The 11,836-nt window shown below is 33.6% G+C and overlaps 1 protein-coding gene across 1 annotated transcript in view; it reads right to left on the bottom strand.

Annotated features, from left to right (window-relative positions):
* Nucleotides 1-392: 392 nt before the first annotated feature.
* Nucleotides 393-11,836, bottom strand: part of LOC111046648 — a 36,504-nt gene continuing 25,060 nt past the window's right edge. The window contains exons 3-4 of the mRNA XM_039432404.1: nt 2,053-2,301; nt 393-600 (exon numbers count right to left, since the gene is read on the bottom strand). Of these exons, the coding sequence (XP_039288338.1) occupies nt 2,057-2,301 (245 nt within the window). The 3' untranslated portion in view covers nt 393-600; nt 2,053-2,056. The remainder of the gene's footprint in view (nt 601-2,052; nt 2,302-11,836) is intronic.

Below are 11,836 nucleotides of genomic sequence, written 5' to 3'. Positions count from 1 at the left end.
CACCAGCTGGCTCAAGTCTTTGAATAGTAGACTTGTAATGCGCGCGAACACTAGTGTCAGGTGGTCAATTCTCATAACGGCAAGGAAAGTTGTGTGAGTTCGCCACTCCAGATTTTTGTTTTAGTTGTGAGTGATGTGGTTTTTCCGCCTTGACAAATTAACGCATAGTAAATGCCCACCACGTTTTAAAAGTTCTTCAAAACCAGAAGTGAATGACAACATTTACTTCTTGTCTATTCATTAAAAATTCTCGTTCACAATTTCTATTTATTACTCATTTCCATCCAATATAGACTTCTGAAACACGATTGATTATTGCAATTTTAAGGTTTCTAGCCTTTTTAACCTCTAACATCATTGGAAACACATTGAAAGGAAGAATGCAAATGATCAACAATTGATATAATCTTTTATTGTCTAGAGTGAACAAAATAATGACTATTTACATCATTGTACAATTTAATAATTAGCATAATCTAGGAAACGGTTTGATTTTCTGCTTAATGTTTTTTTTAAGATTGTATTGCATCGTATTTAAGGCCCATCATAGATGAAAGTTGGAACTCTGGTCTGAGTCTGCCTAGCGCTGACTTAAAAAACCTAGAAAAAAGTAAAAAATGAGAACAATTATTCATCAAAACGTAAGAATGTGATGAAACTTATAGTTTCATATTAAAATAACAACAGAACTAGGGTACCTAATGAAACTAATAAAAATGCTTAAAATTCCCGTTTGATAAATGAGATTACCTACAACAGAAGTGAGTGGCTGTGAATAACTCTAAGAACTAAGAACTGAATTTTATGTTTCTTCTACTACAATTCATGAGAAGATAATATTGTTGAAAGTAGCCTATTCCTAGTTGAAATGAATTTGGTAAACGCTTCTCTCACGTGCATAGCCCTTCCACTCTTATTAAATAATTATGCTACCTTCAAATTCTTGAATACAACTAACATTTCTTTATCACTCCATGCAAATCAAAAAGGTACCTATGTAATGAGTTTCTTTGATTCATGAGAGTATTCTTTCATATTGTGTCTGAGAATATGAGTATTTGAAACAGTATGGAACGAATCGCACAAATAACAATAAATTTATGATTTTGCATTCACTGAGGTAACAGAAAAAATATGCTGAATATGAATATCATTGGTGGTAAATGATATTAATGAAGTGTTGATCATTGAGGACATCGAGTTATCCAATACCAAATTTATTTAAACAATGAATGGTATTATCAATATCAGATCTTCTGAACTGTTCATGAATCTCTTCAAAATGTACTGAACTCCACAGAGGTGTTTAGGACGTCCAAAAATCGATGAGTGTATACACTTTAGTCTTGGCTTTAGTCTTTAAACATGTATACATTTTGTAGTATTTTTAAATGAGTGGTCATGCATTTTGGAATAACAATGAATCTGAAAGTTGAGTGACTAACAATGTAACCACTTGATCAGCCACTAAATTTTCCAACTAGAAATCTTAAAAGTTTTTCTAGATTTTACGTTATAATAAACACACTTTGGAGCTAGAGGTTTGCTATGTGAGTGATTTTCAATTCCTGTACTCAATACAAGTTCTTGAATTCTATACTAGTCAGAAAATTCAAACTCAAATAATCCATCTATTGCCTCAAAATAATACACAAAAACAATACATTATATATTAAAATTCACTTGAAAGTACAAACAAAATAATGTTGGATACTTGAATCTCTTAAAATTAATCGGCGGGCGTTACCAGCCACACCTTATTGATTTGTGTGCTCGCAACGACTTACAAAACAGTTCGAAAATTAGAATCCTGTATCGTACGGTACTTACTATCTAGATTTATCGATTCAGTTTGTTATTAAATAAATTATTAACAGTTTGGTATATCGCTTGTAGTTTTACATATTTTCATGATGGTAAGTTGAATGGTAAGCTGCTTTATGTATGACAAAACTAAGATTGTCCTAGGACTTCTGTTTTAAAGGTAATGATTATGAATGAATAAATTGATTAGAATTATAGTAGTAAATTATAATTTTACTGTGGATTGACCTGTTCAAATGTAGAGCGCATGATCGGCACTGACACTTATGCACTGGTTGGTGTAGAGCTGGCCGTTGTTAGTGTCAGTGTAACGTGGCCTTGGTCCGATGTCGGAGCACTGGAACACAGTGTGGCGCCGGCGAGCACCCTTCCAAGGCTCGTCACCTCGCCACCCGTGGATTGCCGGGTTGTACGGCTCCAGAGTGCGGATATACTCTTCCAGTGTGAGCGGACCCATCGGCACTGATTCGCCCTCCTCTGCAACATCATCCATTCCATAAATCAACTCAATAACCACTTGTTCCAATCGAAAACATTTGAAAATGAAAAAGAATAAAAACCATCGAAACTTTGAATCTTCAACAACGTGATCAATTCCACAAGTGAATAAAGTATTCCACAATTATTTGCAAATTTAATTGATAATAATATCGAGTGACCTGGCTGGCTCAGGTCTGGTGTCAGAGTTCTCAGGTCGCACCTGATCAATTTCATGGCCTCTGACATGAACTAGCGACTGTTATTAGGCAGCCGGCACCGTCCATTTAGCGTGTTAATTCGAAAAGTTCATAGAATATGTACTTATTCGTTTTTCAGTTCATTAGTTTTGTAGTGATCAAAGTTATTCTACAAGCGAATAAAATATTCACAAATCTCCGATGAGTTCATTAGACTCAAGTCATTGGCGAGTGGAGATGGAAAGAGTGTGAGTCATGGGATATTATAATTTGCCAAAATCAAATTCATTTTCCCTCAAAATAATAAATTTTCTGTTGTCAATAATAATTATTATTTTGCAGATACTGGTTGGCACTATCAGTTTGAACTTCCAGAAGGTGTCCGGCTCTCATACGAACCAGAGCTGTAGTTTTTATAGTTCTGGATTGTTAATGTTGATATAAATGGCTCCTCTGAATTCGAGTTACAGATTTCAATCTAGTGGAGAAGGAATTATTTATGTGTATATCCACCCAGAATGAGTATGACTTAATGATTAGAATGTTAGAATGTCATTGAATTTCCAGTTATTTCAAGTAGAGCTAAATGAAATATTTGTTTTGCGAGTAGACTACTCAATCTTCTTCAATTCGTGATTTACAATTAGTAAATCACGTCTTCTGAGTAGAATTAGTAAGAAATGAAGATCAAACAGCAAAAACCCAAAAGTCCAACATTGACCTAGACACAGTTTTCATGTCCTGCTATACATGATGGCATCAACCCAAATTGCGTACTGAATAATGAAATAGGTAGTGTGCTTCTGTCAGGGTATCAGACCACAAAAGCTATCATTAGACTTGAAATTAGATTATCCAAGTCACGAAAAACAACAAGGCTCCATAAGTGAAATGACGAACATCATAACCTTTATCTGATTGTCTCGGCACTACCTCAAACCTCCTACTGAGAGTCTAGCATGCTTGCTTCAACATAGGTAGCGATGACTATGCTTATTCAATAAATGGCCGGAACACAAATAGACAGTGACCGACATAGACATAGAGATAGACATATTTACATGGACATGGACAGATAAGCAGAGACCTGCCCGACTGTCAACGGGATTAGTTTTGACACTGGGAAACGCAAAAGCTCTTCGTGATAAGATCTGAGAACACAGACTATGCTTTTAGCTCATGTTACAAAGGGTTGCTAGGTACTCTTATAAATTGCAATAATGATATGTGGGTAGGACACACGCAATTTACACGAGGCCTACGTCATACAAGAGCAAGATTCAATATGATAAGCATTTTTTCGGGACATACTAATAAGAAGTTAGTCGAAAACATGCAATCTCTTTATAATCTATTATTGATTTTGTTGAATTATTTCCTCTTTTTCCATGTATGAGAATCATACAACATACAATAGGCACGTTCAATATTTTGTTATGATAATTTCCAATTTCGTTAATTCTATCATTTGCTACCATGGAATTCTCTGATATTCAAGATACAGTTTTTAGATGGATACAGGAAACTTGGATTTTGTGTAATACAGAAGAGGGAAGCTCCTCTAACACTAGGTGCTGAATTTATCTACAATTTCAAGAGAGATCCTTCCTACAGCAATTTCCGGTCAACTAATCAGAATGATTCTAGTATAGTTTGGTCAAAAATTCTCATTGGTCCCTATTATTGGTTGGTAAGTATTCAAACTGTACCTGACTAAATTAGTTCTCAAGAGTCGTTATGAATATCACACGCATGGTTTACAAATTCATTAGCCTACTCCTAAAATAATAGTTCGCAGTATGAGGCTCATCATTATTCTAGTGTATTGAGAATGAGAGTGTTCAATCTCATGGAAGCACTTCATTTTTTTAAACTGTTTCCTTGTTGTAGGGTAGCAGCTATCACTTGTCATGGGTTATACATAATTATAGGAACTCATGATTTTTCACAGCAGTTTGTTACATCATCTTCATCTTATAAAATTATCCTTACTCTTTAGATGATGATTTTATTGATTAAAATTATCACACAGGCCTATCGAATTATATAACTAATTTAACATTATTATTAGTGTACATGTTGATTCGAGTTTTCACATTGTCTTCATTCAAATAATTGAAATACCAAACCAATTGAAATAACATTCGATGGAACTGAAATAATATAATTTTTATAATTCTTCGTGCACTTACATTTGTCTGGACTCAATCTCGCAGATATGATAAAATTAGTGGCGATTAAAATTCAAGCCATTCAACTATTATAGTTATCTACCATGTGAATGCGTTAGAATTGTATAGGATGGTCAAGTGGAAGAGAGGGCCGGCTGCGCCCTTACTTTGCCAAAATAACAGCAGCAAAAATAATGACAGCCTATCCATCTATCTACCTATTTCAGAAAGGGTCAATTAAAAATAATCAAAGAAGCTTTGCGAATTGGAAATCGTTCTGACAAAATTTCTTATAACGCATTGGTATGCATTTGGAAGAAGGTCGTTCAAGGCTGTTCTCAAGCAGAGGGTTCTCCGAAAACAAAATCACTCGTAGATAACATAAACATGGAATAAATTGAATAACAATAAATAGCTTCCAGTTTGGATCAGTAATGAACCTATATAACCAGTGAACCCATTTCTTGCTGAAAGTAATAGTTTATTGAGTCACCATAACAGTATTTTCGTTGCCAATTGTGATCGATATTCTATTTCAGACGACAATTTCTTGTTTTCATTCCAAGATGGATGTAACCCTTACAAGAATAGCTGACTTATTCCAGGACAAAAAAAAACTCCCAATAATTATTTAGCTCTACTATTCAGCTCATCAATTATCAACAATTGATCGAGTCGCGTGGGCCCTACATTCTACAATATTGCCTCGTTTCTTATTTTTAGGTAGCACACAATGGAAGCTGAGTGGTTCGTTATTATGGATGAGATATTCAGGACAAATTTGAAAAGAAGTTTCATTTCCAATAATTGGGAACAACAGGGAAGTAGGTCTTCCAATTAATTCACTTAACGTGATCAATTTCACTATTATAGAATGTTTTTAAATTTAAACTTATGTAGCCGGGTATTATTTTCTATTCAGAAGTTCATTCACTGAATATGATCAGTTTAACTCCTATAGAATGTTTTAAATTTCTACTCATGTAATAATATTTTCTTAGACAATAATATTGTACCTAAAAGTCTACTTTTGCTTTAATAGTCAATAAATTTATATTTTCATTCTATTTCTGCACTTTATACCGATTGCCAATTTCTTTGTTTTATGGAAAAATGCATCATCGATGCACTCAACTTTTTTTGGCCTCCCGAGAGAAATTTCTCAGTCATTACTTTCCTATTCTCAGAGGAATAATTTGAACAAAATAATGTCATAGGAGGATTTACACTTGTGAACTGATTTCTCTCTATTTCATCTGATACTCTCCTCCACATACTGTATTATAGTATCACCTACCATATCGAATCACCTACCAGAATCATATTATAATCTGCATAAATAGAATACTCAATCAATCAATCAATATTGAACTTCTGGTTGAGTAAATACCACTCCAAAAAAAGCATTCAACTGAATGTGGAGAACGGAGGCCCAGGTAAGATCCAAAATGTTATCTGCTTATTCTTTTCGAATAAATTCTATGATAGAAAAATGATAGGTCTTCTGGCTTCTTCTATAAGACTTAACTATTGCTTGTCACTTTATCGTTACTCTCCATTGCGTTTATTGTTGGAGACGAGTGAATTAAATGGGCTTCCTCAACAATCCATACGGATCTTCTTCAATTCATGATTACAATCAACATTATTTCCTCCTTATTAGAACAGGATCAGTAGTTCGTGTTGTATGCTTCAAGATCTTATGTGATAATGTATTATTCATTTAATTATTATGATATCTAATATAGTATTCCATTTTCTGGAGAAGAAGACCTACTTTCCACGATACGATGTAAATTATTAGTGATTGCTACTCAGTCAGAACAAGTTGAGTTAGGGTGATGGGTAGAAAGGTCTCATCGATTCGACCAATGCATAGTTCGAAGTTCAATAACACTGTGGCTTATCAAAGAAGCCTTAAATTCACTTCCACTCCATTATCGATGCTTACACGCTAATCAAAACGTTATCGATCCCTTTTCCTTTATCAAACGTCATTCAATATTAATTTTCCAATTTGACAGTTTGATCATTATGTTTTGAAACAAGTAGCTTGATATGAGTGGGAATCATGTTACGAAATTATGTATTGAAGCAGATACTGATATGTTTTGACTTCTTTTAGAGTAGTTGAATCAGGGGTGCCTACCCCTAAGCACACTGACGCACCCCCTCTCAAATATCCCCAATTCAAATTTTAGTACCGCGCCCCTCAAAATAGGAAAATTTTTTGATCCCTCCCCCGAAGAATTTAAATATCAGTGACGTGAATTGCGTCTGCTCCCCCCTCCCCTTGGGCACCCCTTGGTTGAATTTAACTGTCCTGCAATTATTTGAATGAACTATTGTACTGTATTTTTCCAATTGAGCTCTACTGTATTCATTGAATAGAATGCTTCAATTCAAATAACATGTGAAAGTTGTTTTAATGACAAAGTACAATATAGACTAATACAAATATCTATTAACATCAAGCTGTATATCACAAAAATGGAGGCTGCAGACTATAATATAATAATTATTGTGAAAAATATTAAATATTCAATTTCAGTTTTAATTTATTGGAAAAAAGATACATTGTAGTGAATATAGTTAATCAGTGTGGATGCGACAGGCACACTGCCCAAAACCACACTCACAAAACTGTATCACAAAATGATACAGAAGAAGAAAAAAAACCAACTTATACAGAAATTAAACAAACTTCAGAATTACATGCTAAATCTTAAAATAGGATACTGATTATTTATATCATTATATTCGTACAATATAAATAAATTTAATTAAAAAAAGAAAAATAATAAGTTCAATATAAATAAAAAAAAGGGTTGACTAATTAAACTGAACAAAATTAGAATTTAAACTGAATAAAATAGAGAAGAAGTAAAGTAAAGATATATATTTAGAGATAGATAGCAGAAGAACAGAGGAGAGAGAGAGAGAGAGAGAGAGAGAGAGAGAGGAGAGAGAGAGAGAGAGAGAGAGAGAGCAGAGAGCGTGCTTAAAGTTAAAAATTGACAAAAGAACTAATATTCAAGTAATATAGAGCATGATTCAATAAAGGCATTCAAAGACGGATTGAAGAGATCGATATCACGAGATACTGTGTTGGAAAGTCTCATGGATCGATTGATGGGTGAGTTATAATCCTGCAACGTTTGAGATCTTAGTATAAAAAACGAAAAATACCTCCCACGAGAAACGGTCGGCACATAGAAGCCCAATCTTTCCAGGTGAAAAGGATGCTGTGTAAGACCATTAACTACTTTATATAAATGTGAGATGGCTTGGAGATTACGTCTGGACTTTAATGTTGGAATTTTGAACATGATTCTGAGTTGTGAAGTGGGATATGCAAAATAGGGATAGTGGCCAAACTTTTTAAAATACAGGTAGCGAAGGACTCACTCAATGACTGGAGCATGCTTTCGAAACATAATGATACATTGTATTTTAATTTATTGGGATTCACTGTTACAGTCTTAATTTAAATGATAAAACTTGATGTATCGTTGCAGAATTGTAATGTATTGATGATATATATCGTAGATGTAGAATAGAATAGAATAGGATCTAAAAGAATAAAGTTTATTCCTTTAAGTATACACAATATCGATTGGAAACGTCAACCATAAATTAAATTGAGATTTAAGCAAATAATCATATTTCTCAAATTCTATGCACTATAAATAATACAAATATTGCTTTCATGTCTAATGTTAATAGCAAATAATATAAATACGGTATATATTTATAAATAATTGTTAAATATTCCCTCATCCCTATAAAAATACTCAGCTAGTGAATAAAGAGGATTTTCCTTTAAAAGCTTTTCCAATCTATTCTTGTAAGCATTTAATGTCATTGCTCTCACATTGAAGGGTAGCTTATTGTATATTTTCAAAGGAATTAATTTACAACTCTGAACTCTCCTAAGCCTGTTATAGGGTACATCAATATGTTGCCTATTTCTTGTATTATAATTGTTAATATTTTCCCTACATATGAACAAATTTATATTTATCTTTACATTTACAGCTAACATGGAAACAAAAAAGCTGTGAACAGTCATTATTTTTCGATTGATGAGCAATGACTTGCAGTGCTCCAAGTAGTCAGCATCGGAAAAAGTTCTTAGTACCTTCTTTTAGGCAGCATAATTTTATGAGTATCAAGAGCACTGCCTCATAGAGAGAGACCATACGAATAAGTACTTTGAAAGAAAGCAAAGCATCTCATCCTAAGGTAATCTTTCGGAACATATCTCTTCAAACTATGTAGGAAATAATATCTTCGACAATTGAGCTAACCGCGTCAATAGTTACCTGCCCGCCCTATAACCAAACTGGGTATCTGAGAGTAGGTCTTTGCTCTCCAAATAATATTCATAAAGTTGAGTTTCAATTATATATTCTAAAATTTTGCTAAAAATTGGTGGGATAGGTAGATATTGGTCTGAAGTTCTCAGGTTAATCCTTGCAACCTGTTTTATAGATGGGCACAGTTCTAGAATGCTTGAGAACTGCAGGAAAGACTAAATCATTTATACAAGCATTAAAACATGATGTTGCGAGGGTTTGCAATTGAATGGATAACTTCATTGATCAATGAGCTGAATATGTTACAGATATCATTTCTAGTTGTGGATTTTATTTTCGAGACAATGGCAAGAACCTGCTCAACTGATACCTCTCTCAACTCAAATCTTGAATCAGATCCAGGGGGAAACTTCAACAAGTCGACTGCTGAGATGTATGATGCAGTAATACTAGTTAATCTGTTCTATTGCTTCTGAAAAATATTTTTAAACACATGCTTTCCTCTGCTGAGATGGATTGAAGCAGCTATCAGAGCTGCCAACCTGAAGTTTCGTTCCGTATTGTAATGCATTATTGAGAAATTCGAGATAATGAGTCCTACTATTTATTTGTAAGAGATAAGAGTAAGAGATAAGATATGACTGGCTAGACGTCAAGTGTTTCGGCTCCGTCTTCCTGTTGCTTATTTGGTGGGTTCTACTGTGTTTTTTGAGGCGTATTTTGGCAAGGTGGTTGTCTAATGTGCTACGAATGTCTGTGTGAAGTTATTTGAAATTTTATTCAGTGGTTCTCTACCAAATTGAAATTGAAGTGAAAATTTATTCGTATCATTGGAAGAACGGTGCCGGGCTGTGTTGTTTTTGCCTGTCTTTTCGCTTTCGCTACAATCAATTCCTTATCTACTATGGCTTCAAAGAATAAACCTAATACTCGCTCAACTAAGGACGATGATGATAACTCCGGTTCTAAGTTAGAGGAAAAATTAGACATTTTGATTCAAGAAATGGCTGAATTTCGCTCAGAATCTAGGGAAATGACCAAATCTATAGATTCTACTCATGAAAAAATAGATGAATTGAAGCAAATCGTACAATCTCAAAATGTAGAAATTAAAAAGTGTAGGGATGAAGTGGACTCACTAAAATCTGAGAACAAAGAACTAAAACAGCTAGTTGTGAATTTGAAATCGGAAGTTAATGGATTACAACAATATTCTAGAATTAACTGTGTTGATATACAGGGTGTACCCTTCTCTAAAGACGAAAATATTTTCAATGTTGTGTTAGCAGTCGCCAAAACTATCCGATTTGATTTAAAACCCAGTATGGTGGATGCTGTTCACAGGCTTAGAACTAAATTTGGTAAGTCAGGACTCAATCCACCTGGAATTGTTATAAAATTTATACGACGATGGGACAAAGATGAGTTCATTCGCCTGGCCAAAGTCAAGCCTGGTTTTCCCGCATCGGACGCTGGTTTTGTTTCCGAGAATAAAATATTCATTCATCCATCTATGAGTTCCGAAAACAGGCAACTGTTCTTCTTAGCTAAAAACTTTGCTCGAGCATCAAACTACAAGTACGTTTGGTTCAAAGATGGAAAAATTTTTATTCGAAAAGCTCAAAACTCTCCGGCGATACTTGTTTCTTCGAAGGAACAAATTCAGGACATGAGTAAAGGATCTACTGCGGGACAGAATCAGGTGACAGCTGATCCAGCAGCTGCTGCTGAGTCTGGAGGTGCGAATTCGGGGTCGAAAGAGTGATCTTAGGAGACGTTCGGATTCTCATGAGATTAGAAATTGTTGTTTTCAATTGTTTATATTTTTTTTCAAAAAGTGTGGATCAAATGGAACTTAGCATTTTACTTCTATATTGATCCACATAGATAAATCAGATGATAGACTTGTTCTTTGATTTTTTATCGACATCAATGAGTATGAATGATAATTTTCTTGTTTTTTTTTTAGTTTTACAAAATGCGAATCCAAGATTATTACTAATTTCTCTTTTTTTTGCCTGTCTTTCAATGAGTATGAATGATAATTCTCGTTTTTTTTGTTAGTTTTACAGGGTGCGAATCTAAGATTATCATTATTTTTTCTCTATTTTTTGCCTGTCTTTCAATGATGATTTTCTTGTTTTTTTTTGTTAGTTTTACAAAATGTGAATCTAAGATTATTATTACTTTCTCTATTTTTTGTCTGTCTTTGGAATGGACTGTTTTTTTTCTTTCATCATATATCTCTATTTCAAAGTAACTATGTACTCATTATTTTAATATTAATTAACTTATGAATTATGAAAGATTATTTTTCATTTTTGCCTTTCTTCAAAATGGACTGTTTTTTTTTCTCCATCATATATTTCTATTTAAAAGTAACTATGTACTCATTATTTTAATATTACTTCACTACTGAATTATGGAAGTAGAGGATCTCTTTGAATTGTATGATAATGATAATCTTTCAACTAATGAGATAGATGACTATCTGAATTATATTCCCTCTTGCTATTCCAAAGATGCAAAGTTTTATAATATCCTTACAATGAACATACGTAGTATAAATAAAAATTTTAATGAATTTCTGTGCTGCCTTGAGAACAGTAAAACCAAGTATGATATTATTGTGCTCACAGAAACATGGATCGCTGATGGTGTTCCATTTCTCTTCAACATACCTGGTTATAAAATTATAAACAAAAGTTCAAAGCTGAATAAATGTGATAGTCTTTGTATATATATATATAAGGGAAAGCTACAAATTAAAACTACTGAGCTGTGATATTGATGAATGTAATGCTATTTGTCTCGATGTCGAAACATTAAGTGGGAAGTTTCTGAG

Source organism: Nilaparvata lugens, chromosome 7 (genome assembly GCF_014356525.2).
Source record: "Nilaparvata lugens isolate BPH chromosome 7, ASM1435652v1, whole genome shotgun sequence".
Lineage (NCBI taxonomy): Eukaryota > Metazoa > Arthropoda > Insecta > Hemiptera > Delphacidae > Nilaparvata > Nilaparvata lugens.
Note: the sequence above shows the minus strand (reverse complement) of the source record. Positions and strands in the feature narration are given on the sequence as shown.